The sequence below is a fragment of the Neopsephotus bourkii genome, unplaced genomic scaffold (assembly GCF_033783945.1).
Source record: "Neopsephotus bourkii isolate Nb327-2 ecotype Australia unplaced genomic scaffold, CSIRO-AGI_Nbou_v1 NB_1292, whole genome shotgun sequence".
NCBI lineage: Eukaryota > Metazoa > Chordata > Aves > Psittaciformes > Psittacidae > Neopsephotus > Neopsephotus bourkii.
Genome location: NW_026901776.1, coordinates 1,763,330 through 1,782,141, shown reverse-complemented (window position 1 = coordinate 1,782,141; position 18,812 = coordinate 1,763,330). Strand labels below are relative to the sequence as shown.

Genomic DNA, 18,812 nt, shown 5'->3' with positions numbered 1-18,812 from the left:
AAAAGGTAAAAAATCAGATTAATTGAAGCGTTTGATGGCAAATGTTTTAGTCCAGTTTGGATCTTGTCATCCCGAACACAGTGAGGATTTCTTTTCAAATACATTGCTTTTTAAACATATTCAACATGAGAAATAGCATCTTACATGGACAAAAAAATAACAAAAATGGATGTGATCAATGATTTCATTTCATGTGTTTGAATTTCTTCCTGTGCTGATGAGCAGTGCCCCATTCAGGAGAATGAAAAACGAAGTTTTGTGTTAATTCATAGAAGCAGAAGCACACTGCCTTACCCAAATTGAACTGGCCTCCAAATTTAGGAGGGGTTAGCTCAGTCTTTACGATTCAGTTCATTCTGAGAATTGTCCCTAACAGCAACATCAATTTTGGTGTTATTTTTATGCTGCAAAACCCCTCATCTGCTATAAATGACATGAACAATATCATGTCATTTTATTAAGCTATTTAATTACTAGGCACAAATGCTTGTTATCAACCTCTGATTTAAAAGCAAAACACACCATAAGCATGTCTGCAGAGATTATGGATGAGATCTGAACATGTTGTTCCATTGACAGGGTGCCAAACGGAAACATATCCAAAATCAGAACAGCCAGGTGAATGTGGTGTTGAATCCAGATAATTAGCCAGTGCACAATGATCCACTATAGCAACAGCAACTGCTCTGTTTTAGAAAAGAGTCTCATTGGTGCATATTCAGGGATCTCTGTTCACTTTTTATTCCATGAGGCAAGCATAAACTAGATATTCTTTTATGAGAATCTTGGCTCACCCAATCCAACAGGAAAAGCTGTACAGAAGCATGTTAATGTCATATAAAACCTGTGTGTATTCTAACAAAGACAGTAAAAGAGCTCACAATCTCTTATGTTCTAACAAAGATGTTGCACAACTGACCACAGCTTTCAGCAGATGCCATGTTTTCACAAAGTCAAGACTGAACCTATTATCTCCAGTGTAATTAGTTTAGGTTAAATAAATAAATAAATAAAACGGCCAAATGACCAGTACTTAGATTGATGTTCAGAACTAATTTTATAGAAGTGTAGTAGTACAAGGACTTGTAAGATGGATGAATGAGAAACGCAAAAAGCCCAATCCTGAAGAGGCTGGTTACAAACAAGATGCTACCACATTTCAGGGTCTGACCTCAGTTTCCCTGCAGAATAAATCTGGATTTAGCATGTTTGCTGACCACAATATGGCTATCGCACTTAACACTGTCATTGCATCAGCAATACCCAAAATTATACTCTTCCATAGCTTAACAAATGCAAGCTTAATTGGAAAAAAAAGAAAAAAAAAAAAAAAAGCAGACAGGAACTGCCCTTAGCTTGAAGAAAATCCTATGTACGAGTTGAACTCAAATAAATCTAAAGGGAAAAATCAAATCCACAATTCAGCTTTGACAAACGTCATACAATACCAAGAGCAGGTAGGGGGACCAGGGCGGGAAAACGAAACAACAACAAAAAAAAAAAAAAAAAAAATTTTTGTGAGTCTATTAAAATGGGCCAAAACAGCCCTTCAGGAAGTGGATCATGTAATTTAGTTTGTATAATCTTTGCCTCTTGATAATTAAGAAATAAATTGCTCAATAGCCCTGCTTATAGCTAGCATTCATCCAAGGTTTCCCTGCATGTGTTTTCTTCTCTTTGGCTGACACTTCTGGATGGCAGGTAATTCAATTAAGTATGGCAGCAGCTCTGATCCTTTTGCTCGGATACATGTTCAGGAATCTCACACAGCTAGACAGCATGTATGCAGAAGTCCGAAATCTACACAGTAGGCATGTTGATACATCCATGTTTGACATATTCCAGAAGTATATGAAAATATTGTTATACAGGACATTACAGACAGAAAACAGCAGCTCACAGAGTGGAAAATTATCTGGGTTGATGTATTTTGATAGAGTTTTTTATAGTTCTTTGAAGAATGCCATTCAGGATTAGCTGCCATATCAAATTAGTCCATGAGATAATACACAGCCAAGACAGCCACTATTTACTTATGCTCAGTATTGTTGCTAAAAACTTCACTCAGTATTCAAAAAATCTTGCAAACCCCATATGTCTGTATAACCAGCAACTGGCTATTACCCTCAAAAAGCAGCAACTCAGTTTTGCATGGTTAAGTACCCAGCAACGGCCAAGAATGCAATCATGAAACCTGTACATACAGGTATGCAGTAGGTCCTGCAGGAATCTTGCAGTCCACCTTACTAAATAGGAAATACAAGCTTCAATTCACCAGAACTGAAATTAGGTGAAAATATAACGAGAAAGCCCCAAAAGGGATAACTTCAGAGAAAGGATCAAGTGGATATTTCTGTCATGTTACTATTCTTATTACTGTTTAGAAAACCAAAGAGCAGAAAAAATGCAACTCTCCTTTCAATTTTTATGTCAGTAATATAGATACTTACTGAAACTCAGTTATAAATAAGTTTGGGCTTTAAATCTAACACAAAATTTTTCAAGAATAATGATTTCAGTATATACCTATTTCCAGCAGTGAAAACTGATACACAGTTTTATAGCCTGAGCCACAGGCTGTTGCACATAATACTAAATTCAAGTTCCCTGCATGCTAAAATCATCACCACTGCCTTTAAAACAGCATATAATCATAACTGTACTCCTCTCTCCATTTTATGAAATGAATTAACCTAAATGGAAAGGAAAGTGAAAAAGGTTTAATTTGCATTCTCATAAAAATATTTCTGTGCCTCCCACATCACTTCTCCCTTTGCTACAATCAGCTGCTGCTGTTTAAAGTCAAACACACATGTGCATATACATTAATATTATTTTAAGTTTTACCTTGTCACCATTTCTTTCTCTTTGTTAGAGGCATGGCCTCCACTGCTGAGAGGCCTACTTGCTGCAGATAAGAAATACAGGCGATGATTTTTAAAATACTGATCAATCAAAGGAAGCACAACCTGAAATTGTATCAGAAAGAAGTAGTTATCTCAGGGCTTTCTTTACTATGTTCTGTATTTTTCTCTGTAAGACAACTAAAGGCAGGAGATTTCAAATATGTTTTCTGATTTAGAATCCCTACGTATTTTTTCTTTAATCTCTATTTCTCACTGAATTTATTTAGTATTCAAGGCACTTAAAATGTCATCAGGCAAGCAGCAGAAAAAAAATATTCTATATTATCTCTGGGACTTAATCTGTGCGGGTTTTTTTAGGAGAAGTACAAAGCGGAAAGTATAATTCCATTTCATCTCACAATTTTGGATTTTTCCAATACCACATGCACATACACAACTCTTCATGCCTTTTAATGTAGGTATAAGAAAAATTCACGTACAATTAATGGCACTTAACTCTAGACGCTACCAAATAAAACTCCCCAAACATCCTTACTTATCAGAGGCTTGCCCACAGGAGTATTCCTGTTTATTTCATGTGGTCATCATTACTCAGTGCCCACTGCAGGTGTTACCCAGGTGGAGATCCAAAAAACCCAGCCAATACGAAAATCTGAAATTGCTTCCTTTTTGGAGCATGGTGTGAAATAAGGTGGAATGCCAGCTTTAGACTCAGTGACCTTGGCAAATAGTACCACATGGAATTGCTTTAAGTTATCAAGATTACAATTTACTGCAGGGATATCAAGGTTGGAAAATACAGCAAAAGCTGCAAGCTGAAGATTGACCAGCAGGAAAGCAACTTTGCAGAGAAAGACACTGGGTCTCAGTGCACAGTTAAATGACCGTGACCAGTGCACCCTCCCTACAAAGGCAGCCAGCAACATTCTGGGTCGCATTAGGCAGTGCTGCTAGCAGGTCCAGGGAGGTGATTCTTACTCTCAGCACATCTGAAGTGCTGTCTGCTTCTGGGCTCCCCAGTATGAGAGAAACACAGATATACTGGAGAGAGAGACCGGTGAAGGACCACAAAGATAATTTTAAGGAACTGCATGAGGAGAAATTGAGGGGGCTGGGGCTCTAGCCTGGAGAATGTTCAGGAAGGATCTCATCAATGTGTATAAACATCTGAAGGGAAGGTGTAGAGGAGACAGAGCCAGGCTCTTATTCAGTTGTGCCACGTGACACGACCAGAGTCAATAGGCACAAGCTGAAACCCAACAAGTTCCTTCTGACCATCAGGAAACACTTTTTTATGGTGAGGATGACTGAGCACTGACACAGGTTGCACAGACAGACTGCAGTCTCTGCCCTTGCAGATATCCAAAAGCCATCTGGAGATGGCCCTGGGCAACCTGGTCCAGGTGACACTGCTTGAGTAGTGAAGTTTAACTAGATGAATTCCAGAGGGCCGTTCCAACCTCAGCCATTCTGTGATTCCATGATATAGACATCAGTACGGTTTTAAAACAAGGGAAGAAATAAGGAAGATGACACTGACAGATACATAGCTATATTAATTCCAGTAATAAAGCCCACATTTATCTGCCTGAACACTGTAAAAGCGAAAAATCTTCAGAATTAGACTAGGCTAGTAAACAGAAAAGATAGGGAGGTTATGACTAACATCATATGAGCAGATGCATATCACAGAGTAAGGAAATAATGAGAATAAAAATATAGTAATCTAGACTTCATACTACAGTATTTTCAAGGTATTTTTATTACTACTGTTTTTAATTAATAAAATAATGAATTTAACACAGAAAAGTGCAACTATAAGAACAATAACCATGGTCACTAATAAATACTTTCTCACTTCAACTACTTACTATGTTGACAAAGAATAAGCAAAGATATACTGTACTTTGGCAAAAAACTTGATTTCTTGTTCATATGGGAAGTGCTCTCCTTTGCCTCTGCTGCCACCATCTGCAGAGAGAAGAAAATTAAGGTCCCTGTCATATATCCCAATTAGTCTACTCTGCATTTTTTAAATGTACACTATAAACAAGTAATACCTCTTTCAATGCAGATTTAAGATATCACAAACAGTACACACTAGTTAAAGCGGCATTTTATGACTACCTCATGAGAAGCAACAGAAATAATTGTGTAAAGAATAATTATCCAAATCTCCATAAAAATGTAGATGTAGTCCAGAGGTATGGGTATTTTTTTGAGATGCAAATCTAGTCTTATATTTGTTTTTTTTCTAGTTATTGGTGGCAATTTGGAAGCCTAAACTCAGATTCTAATGGAACACCTTTCTCCAGTTGTTCCCAGGAGAAATAGGATTTCCAAATTTCTGCTATTTATTTGTGGACTTTGTCTACAGGAAAAAAAAAAAATGTTTTGTACTAACCAAATGAAATTAAAATTGCTTCACTTCTCCATAAGTATAAAAATAAAAATCATATACTCTTTACAGACATCATCTGGTACAGCTCACACACTATTTATTCTTTATTTATTATCTTCTTTTTACTAATCCACTGAGAGACATGAGTGATATTTGCTCTAACATTGTTTCAATATTTATTCATTATCATTCTTGCAGTTAGGCCAAATCTATATAATTAAGGACAGTGAAGCCACAATAATCAGGCTTTAGCTGCAGAAGTATCACAATGAATTATCAAAGCCAGACTTTCCCTACTGTAAATAAGCATGTCATATAATAATTCATAAATGTAATAATTCCCACTTTAAAACTAGATTGTGGTTTGGACAAGCATTGATATATTCAACCTTCCTACTGCTCCTGCTATTAATACTGTCAAGTTACAGTATCTGTGCCTAGACATGAGGTACAGTTCATGTTACGTGGCATTGCAACTCCCACAGCCACACAGAAGCTGCATCTGGCCAGGTTTTTTTGCTTTAAGCGCTCATATGAGAAGCTGACTTGGGTCACCAAACTTTCTTTTTTAAAGAAAAAAAATAATAAATCTTTAACAAAAGCAGATCAAGTTAATTTGTTTCCTTGATATCACTGTTGACAAAACATATGCTGGGGGTTCATGAAAGAAGGTTCTACTGTAGGATTTTTTGTGAAAGAGGTTTCTCTGCTTCCTCCTCCAGAAAAAAAAAAATAAATATAAAAATCAGAATGGTAAAAATGACTGGCTTAATTTGCTCTGTGAAAAAGGGCGATGTATGAATAGTAATATTAATGTTCATATGTGAGAGATCAGTTTGTGAACAAATACAGGGGTACAGCTAGTTCTTTTTCAAATAATGAAAGTAAAATTTTGGCTTAACACTTCTTATCTGATGAACGAACATAAGAAATGGCAATGAATATGGGAAACTGGAATGAATGAAAGCTACATAATTTTCCAAAATCCATAATTTTCATCAACTATAGTAAATTAGAGGGAAAACTCCTAGTCTAAGAATGTGTATTAAAAAAAAATAAAAATCTAGTTTTTCTTTTTATAATATCAAACATGTTAGTTAAAAATTCTTAAAAAGATGTACAAGAAGTACTATACCAAACTCCAGAATATACTGATGGGCTTCATCCACGTATCTTATAAGCTGTTGAAGGAAACTGTAGGCAAAGCGTTTCTCAATGGAAGGCGTGTCTAATTCCAGGTCCTTAAGTCCTCTGCAAAAAGGAGAAACTCAATTTTCACACATGTAGAAGGACTCAAAGTAGTCCTACCTCTCCACGCAGTCTGATGTCACATTCTCTAGTAATGATTAACTGCTTATTAGCATCAGAACTGTTCTGTGAACTATACACTTAATTAGATTTTAAGCAATTTTTTAAGGTACAACTCAGATTTCCCAAGTAGAATGTTACAGAAAAATTAGACTAGTCAATCAAACAGATTAATCCAGTATCATTGTAATTTCCCTTGCTTGTAAGGCATTACTGTCTTGTATTTCCCTCCAAGGATTGATTCTTGGGTAAGGGATTTTGAAACTGCTAAAATGTTTGATTTAAACAATCAAACCAGAAATAATCTCATCTCCCTCATGATGACTTTTTTCAAAAAGACAATTGGTAGTGGAAAAACTCTGAATTGATACATAGCGTTTGTGAAAAACGGGAGAAACAAAGTGATGGAATTGCAGCTTACTTTTTCCAGTACTGTCCTGGGCCCAGCGCTGAACCAAAGACAAGTACGTATCATGATAGTTACTAGTTTAATATGAAAAGTGTACCTTCTTTCAGTCAGTATGAATTTGCAGAGGCTGGTTCCATGATGTGGGCTGATGTCTGCTAGCAAGTTGGCAATGACATATGCCTCAATTCTGCAGGATCAGGACTTTAAGGACTCTAATGAAGAGCCTGTGCTTAACCAGCAATGGAGTCAGCCACCCCACTGTCAGATGCACCAGGTGCATTAGTACTCAGTTATTTTCCAAGGATTAGTCAAAAAGGAACATGTAACACTGAATCACCTGAGGAGTCTTTTGTCATTTTGACGGGGGATGAGAAAAGAAACCTTTGCTGAGTGACAACCTTTTTTATACATCCTGCTCTGGTGAAAGGAAGTAAATTGAATTATTCCAGCCACCCTAAAAATTTTTACCTAGAACTGTTAGATTAACTGAGGGATGCTATAAATGGGCTGAATTTCACACATGATATAAAAGAAAGGAAATAGGCAGATTTTAAGTAGATGTGCTAGGCTAATTAATTCACAATGATCACTTAAATACACCTCTGTGACTGTTTCATTCACTTACTAATTTTCAAGTCATACAAATTTCAGATACGCTTTCAGCCTTTCCTAGTGACTCACATTTCCTAAGCCATGCTGATAGGCAGACAAGCCTCCAACTTAATTAAAATTTCACTCACACTGCATTTAGTAGATAAATATGTCATACTAAAACCAAAAAGGACTTATGCATGTTATTCTGCAGAGAATAGCATGTATAAGTACTGAATTGTGAACTCTTTTGATTACTACATTTATTCACTATGTTGATTGCTTAAAAAAACAACTTTTAAAAACATCACTTTTCTCTTTTAAAATATTATAGTAACACTACAAAGTAACTCACTTAAAAGAAAGAAGTACATTTTAGAAATAAAAGTGTCTCATCAAAGCAATTACATGGAAATTCCTATAGAGGGACACGTACCTGACCTGTAATGGAAACTTCATAAATCTATCACTTGTAGAAAATTAACAAGTTTACTAATAGTTGGATGTGTGGAGAGACCCCAGATAGAAACACCATGCTGCAGAGTTGAGAGGAGAGGCAGAAGACATGAAGAGATTCTGCTAAACTCTTGCGCCTTCCAAACCTCCTGCTATTTAACTCCAAAATCCATCATTACAACGTTCTATATGAAACTCATCTTTACTCTCAGGTCCTGAAACCTTAAAACAAACATAGGTCTTTTCTCTAATTAAAAAAGCTCAAAAAAACCAAACCCATCCTCAAAAAAAAACCCAAAACAAAACAAAAATCCCAAGCTAACCGGCTACTGAAGGAACTTCCTGTGGTGCTAACAGTGAACAGAGTATTACCTGGAGACAACATATCCATTAATCTGTAGGAATTTCAGAATATCCTGTGCTTTTTCTCTGTCCTTGGCTTTTTCTTTGGCTGTGAGTGTATCATAAGGAACAAGAAGAGGATGGTTGCCTCCTCCTACTACAGAACATCAAGAGAATTAATAATTAAAAAGCAGTTAAGGAGTTATCTGTTGACATGGTAAGTGCCATTATGTAAAAGTTGTCATATTAATACATAGCACATTACAGTAAAATCTAGTCTGAAATAACAATAATGCATTTTTCTGTCTAAAACCTAAAAAATATTCAGATACAAGCTTTAGGTGTGGCTGCAAACATAGTTCTAACATAAACGGTGCAGGTACCAGCTAAATATTTTGAACATACTGCAAAAACTCTTAAAGAAGAAAAAAGTGCTTAACTGTTATGAACATGTATTACAATTTTATTTAATACAGCTGAGAATATTTCAGCAAATAACATCATTTCATAAGAAAACCAAGATATAAACAAATATATTAATTGGGGTTTTTGGGTTTTTGTGGGGTGGGTGGGTGGGGGTTGTGGTTTTTTGGTTGTGGGTTTGTGTTTTTGGTGTTTGTGGGGGGGTTGGTGTGTTTTTGGGTTTTTTTTGTGTTGTGTTCACATACAAACAGAATCCTGCCTTTAAAGTTTCTGATAGCAAAAAGAGTTTAGCAACATATACATGTATCTGAAAATATATGAAAATTTTATAGCTGTACTTTACAATAATAAAGATAGAAAATTAAGATTACATTATTCAAATGCAGTTCAGACAATTGCCTAATCTGATCAAAGGAATACTGCCAAAACAGATGTAAACAGAATAAGCTGCATTGGTATTGCTTACAAATAGCTGTTCTATTGATACCTCTCTGAATGCAGGTAGCTAAATTAGGAGGGAAATAAAGTTACTATTATTACTATAAATACCTTCATGAAGAGCATCATTCTCAGGATTTCACCTTTTAAACCCACCATTAAGTAGCAGAACACAATCTACCCCTATGCTAATTGCTACAAAATGCCAGGAAATTGTAATCAGACTTATCTCAGAAAAAAAGAGAACAGTAAGTCTCTAGTAAAAATATATTTAAAAAACAGGAATACATTTCCTTAAGAAAATATTGGGAGACATATCCTTAGGTTATTTTGCAAGCCACGTATTCTAAAATCTTCTATTAGTCCTGCCTGCATCCAGATAAATATAAAAATGGTGATACAGTGAGCAACTCTGATGGGTTTTCTTTCTGGTTGGTTTGTTTTTTTTTTAAGGAAGCACAACTTTTAACATTGGGATGGTTGGGTTTTATTCTATTATCACAAATGTGATCTAATTCCATCTTATTATAGCTGCAGAGATGCAAAAATGCATATAAGCATAGTAAGCGTATATGCCCTACATATGGAAGTCATTAATACTATAATGGAACAATCAATTACAATTAATACACACAAAATGCTAAATGAAGGGGAATGACACTTGCTAGGTGTCATGACAATTTTTAGGTGGCTAACATACTTGTGTATGTGAAAAGCCTTAAATTAAAATAGATGTATTCTGTACCTGAATTCATCATTACTTTTCTATTTTTCACACACACATAAATAAAAAAATAAAATCAAGATTAGTATATGTATACACGGTAGGAAAAGCTGCACAGTCCTGAGGTCTTGAGGGCCAGGTTTTGCTCAGCTGACACTTCACATGAAGAAACTTTCTATTAGAAGCTTCTCCCTCATTCACTAGCCACCTCTAGCTTTCTTAGTACTATTCTGAATAACACTAAAAACACAGAACCACAGAATCACAGAATCCCAAGGGTTGGAAGGGACCTCAAGAGATCATCTGGTCCAACCCCCTGCAAGAGCACGGTAACCTAGAGTACATCACACAGGAACTTGTCCAGGTAGGCCTTGAATATCTCCAATGTGGGAGACTCCACAACCCCCCTGGGCAACCTGTTCCAGTGCTCTGTCACTCTCACAGTAAAGAAGTTCTTCCTGATGTTAACGTGGAACCTTCTGTGCTCCAGTTTACACCCATTGCCCCTTGTCCTATCACTGGATATCACTGAAAAAAGCCTAGCTCCATCATCCTGACACCCGCCCATTACATATTTGTAAACACTGATGAGGTCACCCCTCAATCTCCTCTTCTCCAAGCTGAAAAGACCCAGCTCCCTCAGCCTCTCCTCATAAGGGAGGTGTTCCACTCCCTCAGTCATCTTTGTGGCTCTGCCCTGGACTCTTTCAAGCAGTTCCCTGTCCTTCTTGAACTGAGGGGCCCAGAACTGGATGCAATATTCCAGGTGCGGCCTAATCAAGGCAGAATAGAGGGGGAGGAGAACCTCTCTTGACCTACTAACCACACCCTTTCTAATGCACCCCAGGATGCCATTGGCCTTCTTGGCCACAAGGGCACATTGCTGGCTCATGTTCATCCTCCTATCCACCAGGACCCCCAGGTCCCTTTCCCCTTCGCTACTTTCCAGCAGGTCAGTCTCCAACCTGCTGTACATTGCTGTCACTGAAGTGCTGCTCAGAGGCAACAGTCTGCTTTCAAATAATGTTACACAATACATAACAAAATTTTCATTTAGGGAAGCAGAGATCATGGAGCACATGCAATTTTTACATGGAATCAAGTATCTGCGCCAGCTGTTTATCCACTTTTAAATTCAATGCATGATACATGCAGTTCTTAGTAAACACCCTTTTAGACCTACCTGCAATAAAAGAATTCAGATCAAATCAGAGCCCATTGGGCAATACACTGAAAGATTAATGCTAGAAGGAAAATGTATTATTGTAGCTTAAATTAATTTATAAGCTTTGACTTCTCTTTCTTTGATATGTTTGAATTGGTAAACTACTTCAAAAGGAACTGTTAGACTCAGTACTACAAAAACTTCCTAGTACTAAAAATGACAAAATATTTAATTAAGAATAGATACTTTGTTGTTTCTTCTTTGGCAACTTAACTTTGCTGTTTTTTTTTTTTTTAATCTGTTTTCTCAAATAAAAAATACTGTAAATACCTTATAATTAATATTACCTTTAGCTTCAAGTTCCATTTTCTTTTTCTTTGCCCATATGTTATGGTAGTTTTCAGCCATCATCTCAGCCATAGCCTTACAAAAATTGAGAGGTTAGTGATATGTGTTGCAATGGTTAACCCCCAAGAAGAATAATTTTCTGGTTGATATTAAATAACATGCTTTGTTCTCTGGGAGCTTCAATACGATTGCTTTGTAATGGATCACTGAAAACAAGAGTTTTGAACTGAACATTTATGATACATAATTTGGGTAGAATGGGTACAGGAATTAGAAACGTCATGCTGAAAAGAAAATTGGTAATACAAAAAAGGAGGAACCACAAAGAGTAGTATAGTCTGGAAAGGGTACTGGGACATCAGATGAGTGCCTGATTCTCAAAACACTGCCAGTAAGAACCCCTTGAAGGTTCTGGTAAGGGAAACAAAGAACAGCAAGTCAGAGGACTGAATCAAGACTGTTCCTGCTGACTTCAGCAGACACTGTAAACACACAGATATAGCCTGGTTGACATGCATACTCATTTGTTTGATCACACTGTTAAAACCACCAACCATTTTACCAGGGACTCCGCAGATGCGGCCAAGAACTGAAGGTTTTCAACATGGATCATGTTTTTTAAAGCAAGAAAGGATCAAAGAGAAATGATGAAAAAGACAAAACACATCTCCCCCAAAACCTAAACCAAACCGAAATAAAAGAAAAAGTAACATCAGCATGACCAAACTTGTTTAAAATGAACTAGTCGGTAAGAAAAAATAAATGGTAAAAAAAATGGTAGGCATATTATTTCTGACTTACATGTACATCTCTGGAAAGAGTGACATTGCTCATATCAATTGCACGAGGAGTGTAACCGTGGGCTGTATCTACAGAGATCTGAATGGCAAACATGCAAAACAGTAAAGTTATACAAGGATTTGATAAGAAGTTAACATTAACAAGTTACTGAAATTAATGAGTTTCAAGAAAACGTCAGCTGTCTATCTCTAGAGAACAGAAGTATCCTATGTAGCCCAACTGAAAATACATCAAGGGTGGCAAACTGAAGTGAGACTTAAGCAAAGGTTGACATATTTTGTTCCAAAACCAGACAGCCATCAGACACAAATCTCCCCCACTGAAATGCAAATTTCAGTTTACCTCATTTAAGATTTGAGCTTATTTTGAATAATGCTATACTAGAGTCATAATTAAACCTCCTCATATTCTGGATTTGTTTTCTCATCAGGAAAAATCTCAGGTAATGTAATTTAAGGTGAATTCAGACAAAAATAAAACTCTGAATTTGCTTTTTCTACATATAGTAATAGACTACTAAATACATATCTTTTTCGTTCCATCTCTTCTCCCCACTCAGAAAATATCACCATTTTGTCATTCTTTCTTCCTACTGCCTAAATTTGACACAGATTTGTTCATGAAATTGACAAAAATGTTCGAAGAAGGATAAAAAGTGATGGAGATTCCTTGGACGGTGAGCCACTCGTGCAAGAAATGTGGCTAGAAAAGGGACATTTCTGGGCTTTCCTCAATGGATTCTGTTGCAACAGGAACATTTGTCTTTAGGAAGAACAGCGCCTGGAATTTTGTTCCCATGCCTCATATTATTTTCACATGAATTCAATGAGATATGCAAGGCCTAGGAGTTAGAAGGCCTCCCTTTAAAAGGTAGGTATTTTTAGCAGAGAATAGCACAAGGAAGTACAAGCAGCGCACAGTAAATATTACTGATAAAAGTAATGCTTTCTACAGCAAAAAAAATAAGCATTGTTACATTTACACAAATATACTGATTAAACACACTTAAAAATTCCCAGCTGAGCCCAGGAAAATGCTATTTTGTGTTTGTGTAAATGATGGCACAACGCATTTTAAACACATGATGAGTGTTAATATGATAGTCTACTCAGAAATACAAAAATATTTTATGCTTCAAAAGCTTCTGGTAAATTTATAAACATAGGCTGAGAAAGTTGGGTCTGTTCAGCCTGGAGAAGAGAAGGCTGCATGGAGACCTCAGAGCAGCCTTCCAGTATCTGAAGAGGGGCTATAAGGATGCTGGGGAGGGACTCTTCATTAGGGACTGTAGTGACAGGACAAGGTGTAACGGGTTAAAACTTAAACAGAGGAAGTTTAGACTGGATAGAAGGAGGAAATTCTTTCCTGTTAGGGTGGTGAGGCACTGGAATAGGTTGCCCAGGGAGGTTGTGAGCGCTCCATCCCTGTCAGTGTTCAAGGCCAGGCTGGATGAAGCCTTGGGTGAGATGGTTTAGTGTGAGGTGTGTCTGCCCATGGCTGGGGGGTTGGAGCTAGGTGATCTTAAGGTCCTTTCCAACCCTAACTGTTCTATGATTCTATGGAACGTCATTAAAGGAAGACTGTATCTTAGCTACAAAAGCTGTTTAATATGTTGATATAATTTGAATCTCATGTAAAGCTACTAATTCTAAGGAGCTTGTTATTGTTAAAGTGTATTCAAACATCTCTATCAGTAAAGTCTTTGGTTATTATAAACACCCCAAAGTTAAGAAATTTGGAAGTCATGAATTTTGGACAGCAACTACAGTGTGCAAATCATCATGTCTTAGCCCAACTGTTAAATCAAATCACTTGACACACACTTTCTAGAGTCTAGAGAGAGTGGAGAGGCAGGTCCAACTGCTCATTTTTCACAGGCAGATCTCCACTCACACATGTAAATCATGCAGACTGCTGAGTGGAGAGAAAAGGCTTAAAGGCATCCATAACAACAAATTCAAAAAAATAGCAGACTAAAATCATATCAATACTCACTATTAAAGTGTAATCAACTACTGATGTAAATAATTTCCCTAAGTAACATAGTTAACTTTAAATCAAGTGAGCAAATACATGCCTATTTGAACTGTTCAGATTTTTTGAAAATGCTTATTAACATATTACTTTGGAACAGACAAAGAAAGTTCCAGATTCAGTGAATATAAATCCAAACTAATCTTCAGAGTTGCGCAATTGCTTGTGAAAAATGCTTTCCCATTTTTTTATGTAACAGATTTATTTCATTGCTTGCACAACTGAATGTCAAGAGCAGATCTGCAGGCCTTTTTTAAAATAAGTTTTTAATAAAATGGCTCACTTGACTGGTTTGAGATATGCGACGAGTTCGATTATACAGTGCCATGGAATCTCCCTCTCGTGTTCTTTCAATTCGCCATCCCCATGCCAGCATAGTTTTCAGTGATTCTTTGATTGGCCATCGATAAATTTCTTTCTCCTAGAAGAATGAACATGCAATAATTGCCTTGTTGATTATGTAGCTGTACAGAACAAAAAATAACTACTGGGCTTTTCCTTGGTTATACTGAGATACAAAGAAATGCGCTGAAATCAGCCCTGGCTTGGGATGCTGAAATGCAAATAAATCATATAAGATATAAAAAAGTTCATCATTTCAGAGATGGGAAGAAGAATTCTGACCCTGCAGGAAGCTGATGATCACAGGGATAACCATGTTAATGGCATGCACAGATAGGAACTCAAAGGTGGAACAGTAATTATCAGAAGTAATGCAATTTTTTCTGACACATGAAACATAATCACAGAATCTTAAAAAAAGTCTGCGTTGAAATGGACTTCTGTACGTGATCTGGCTCAACCTTCTGTTGATGTCAGATAATTCATGTGGGCTGTCAACACTTATCAAGATTAGGTTACCTAGGGCTTGCCATGTCATGCTTTGAGTATTTGCAGTTCAGGTGATTTCACCACTTCTCTAAATGACCTATTCAATGTTTAAGTTGCCAAGGTAAGAGGGATTTCCAGAAAGCCTTTCTGCTAAAACAACTTACACAAGCTCTTGTCCTGTCACTGTGAATTGCTGTGAAGAGAATGTATTCATTTTCTCTGTAGCTACCACCTAGGTACTGGGAAACTGAAATTACATTCCTGTTAGCTTTCTCTCTTTTAAGCTAAACAAACCTAGTTCCTTCAGCCTTGCATCATTTATCATTTTCCAGCCTTACAATCATCTTTGTGGCCCTCTCCTGCAAACCAGACAAAGAGTAAACTTAAGTCTTCACTCAGCAAGTGCCTCTATGACTTTTCTGTGAAAGTATACTGGCAATATGACACTTCAGTTTCATTGTAAGTTATGCCATCTAAGTTCAGCCATGAATAAGTTGAGTGGCCTATTTATTATACAATAAAATCTTTCTATTTCTTTTAGAGTTTGTGAGGAAGGCAACAATCACACATTGGCTGATACGTACTCTAAATAATTTTTCTTTTAAAAGTGATATAAACACAAGATGATATTTTCATACTGAACAAAGCAATTTTTCAATCACCATGGATCAAGAATGAACAAAATCCTTACCTTTTCAGACAATAGCTTATATTGCTTCATTAATGGTTGCACTTTTGCAGATTCAGAATAGGTTTCACCATATGTCCATCCATTGGCAAACTGACAATAATAATGGTCAGAGGTAAAAAATGGGGAAAAGCAAAAAAATTCGGAAATATCATATTTTAATTGGTACAAAGGAACTGGAAAATGCTTCTGCAGAACTGTTCCCTTAAGTTTCTACTATTTCCTCAACATTTTCTCAACCAATATTTATATTATCTACACAAAATGAATGCAACATGCCTTCTTCTTCAAAAATTAATGATTACACAATGATAACATTTCAATACTTTTTTATATTTATATAGAGCAAAATACTATGCTACAGTTGAGGAACTATTTTTAATAATGAAAACAGAAATTGCACAAAGGAGTAAAAACCCTAGAGAGAGATTTTAGTTAAAAAAAAAGAAATTTCAATTCAATAAAATTCAAACAATTAGCAACTATACTCAAAAGTCAGTGATAAAACCAATGAATATTTTTAAATACTTATGCGCACTTACTGAACTTTCCCCTCCAGTGCATGTCAAGAAAACATAGATTATCTCTTACCTATGTACTGATTTATAGCATTATAAAAAGGACTAATATTCAACATAAAATATTTTAAAGATGAAATGGATTAAAATAAAAATTCAGATTAACGGGAATATAGATTTTACCTTTTCCATTGACCATTTATCATGAGAGTGTTCTGCATATTTGTTAATGAAATATTCTAACTTTTCAGGGATTGTAATGCTGAAAGTGAAGAGAACAATGGTCATTATATCACACATGCTAAAATGTGAATGCTTTTATTTCAAACAAAACTTTTCAAATAAATAATTAGTAGCGCATACATCTATTCAAAGCATTTTACTGTGGTCTGTTTCTTCACATACAGTTTTCCCTAAACTCCAGTTACATCAAGGATAACCACTGAATGAGAACTATGGCTGTTGTAGGAATTTTACTTCTTTGACTGTGTGCAGGAGAAAAAAATCAATACTGATACCAAGCACTCATGCTTTTTTATCACATATTTCTATTACTAATATTCATTTTCTTAAGATTAAAGGTGTAGCAATGATCCATAATTTCAGAAATAGAGCGGTGACTTACTGAACATGTTCATTATAAACTAAGTGTGGTAACAGTCCCTTTCAACCACAGACAGAATTCTCTTCTGAAAACAATTTATAAAATATCAGTATTTTTCTGCATTTGCATTCCTACAAATAAAGCAATTGCTTCTTGATCACTTATGAAATAGCAAAATCTTCCCTCCTAAAACGAAAAATTTTAATAGCAGAGGTGTTACACTGCCATCTACTGTAAAGTACGAGAGTCTGGTTTTAATCTTCAGTCACAGGGTAGGGAAAAGCAGGAATATAAAACAAAACTGTGTCAGTCACAGTTTCAAGAGTTTAATCACACACAAAGGTCAGAAAGCATTCATCCATCATGATTATCAGGTTTTCGTACTGTTTGAAAGTTTGTATTTGAGATGAACTCTACTAATGGTATCATGCATTTCAGAAATTCAATAAACTGACAAGTACAATAAGGTCCTATTATCTACAGCTTCATATAAATAGGTCTAGGACTAGTAAGCAATGTGATGCAAGATCTTCATATTAAAATAACAGGTTGGAAGTGACACTGATAATAGCGCTTTCTTTGTCTTGAATCATTACAGAACTGACACGTATCGCAATGAGGTGTCTGAGGATTTAGGTAGTTATGCAATATTTTCTGAAGTTTTCAAATACATTCCAGCTATCTGCAATTTTCCACTGAAAGAACACCAGATGAAGTCATCTTTAATCAGTTATATGGCAGTATACTATCCTTACTAAATTCTGTTAAGATAAATTCTGTTAAATCTTCATGTATCTTAAATACATCTTAGACATGAATTTTAATGGCGACTGGTGTACAGCATAGATTATGGCTTTTACTGCCATATTTTAATGTGCATACATAAACAAGCATGCTGTAACAAAGGTATCAATCTATTGACAGCATTCTGTGTTCTGAATGTCAATAAAAGACAGAAAGCTCACAAAGGCAATTGAAGCAAATGTCTCACAAGTGGCATTTTTCAATGTGGTTACTACATAACCACACTGCTGTAGGATTATTCTGTACAAAGGAGAACAGGGCATTGGTTATAGTCAAAAATCAAGACAGAAAAATTCAGATATGTGTTTTGTCTCTTTAATGCACTTAAAAGAGCATAGTCAGAGCCTGACTGCCTAAAGGAAATGAAGATTTTTCCATTCTATTCCCCATGAATCATAGTAAAAAGATATTATATGAATGTATCATCACCATAATTTTCTGCAAGTACACTGTCATTCACACACACTCAAAGTAGAGTCTTGGCACATGTTAGTAATAACAGGGATGATGTAGACTAGTCTACTTTTTCTGCTCCTAGAAGCATGCTGGTTTGTTTGCAGCAGACATACAAGGGTAGCTAACTGGACAGTTCTATCTTCAGGCTGAAAATGTTTAGGCATTTAAAATATTATAGGTTGACCAAGAAACTAGTTATGTAACTGGATATTTGTTGCTTTAAATTATTTAAAATAACACATAAATAAATGTTAATTTCCATTTCACGTACAAGATAAGCATTCAGAAAAGATTAAAAGCTCACCTGAAAAGAGACTCCACCCCTCTTTTACACATTCATGATTAAAAAACACCCCACAAAACTAGTTGCAACAAAGTAATTCCTTACTTTGATGTATCAACAGGTTGAGGATTAAAGTTCCCATCTGAATCCATTGAAGACTGTTTTTCCATCATATTGACATAATTTGATTCCATATAGTCTGGAGGCAAGGCCCCTGCAACTGCGCTCAAACAAGGCAAAGCCAATTTGAACAGCTCTTGTTCATACTTCTGTGGAACACACAGGGGACAGAAAGTGAGTAGTAAATGGAAGCTATCAGTA

At 36.0% G+C, this 18,812-nt stretch overlaps 1 protein-coding gene across 6 annotated transcripts in view; it reads right to left on the bottom strand.

Annotated features, from left to right (window-relative positions):
- Positions 1-18,812, bottom strand: part of RYR2 (ryanodine receptor 2) — a 381,518-nt gene that overhangs the window by 90,677 nt on the left and 272,029 nt on the right. For all 6 annotated transcript variants that reach the window (XM_061365725.1, XM_061365727.1, XM_061365728.1 and 3 more), the window contains 10 exons: positions 18,597-18,760; positions 16,528-16,606; positions 15,830-15,919; positions 14,591-14,728; positions 12,274-12,351; positions 11,472-11,547; positions 8,405-8,531; positions 6,404-6,519; positions 4,774-4,838; positions 2,848-2,969 (listed from right to left, as the gene is read on the bottom strand). In XM_061365725.1, the coding sequence (XP_061221709.1) occupies positions 2,848-2,969; positions 4,774-4,838; positions 6,404-6,519; positions 8,405-8,531; positions 11,472-11,547; positions 12,274-12,351; positions 14,591-14,728; positions 15,830-15,919; positions 16,528-16,606; positions 18,597-18,760 (1,055 nt within the window). The remainder of the gene's footprint in view (positions 1-2,847; positions 2,970-4,773; positions 4,839-6,403; positions 6,520-8,404; positions 8,532-11,471; positions 11,548-12,273; positions 12,352-14,590; positions 14,729-15,829; positions 15,920-16,527; positions 16,607-18,596; positions 18,761-18,812) is intronic.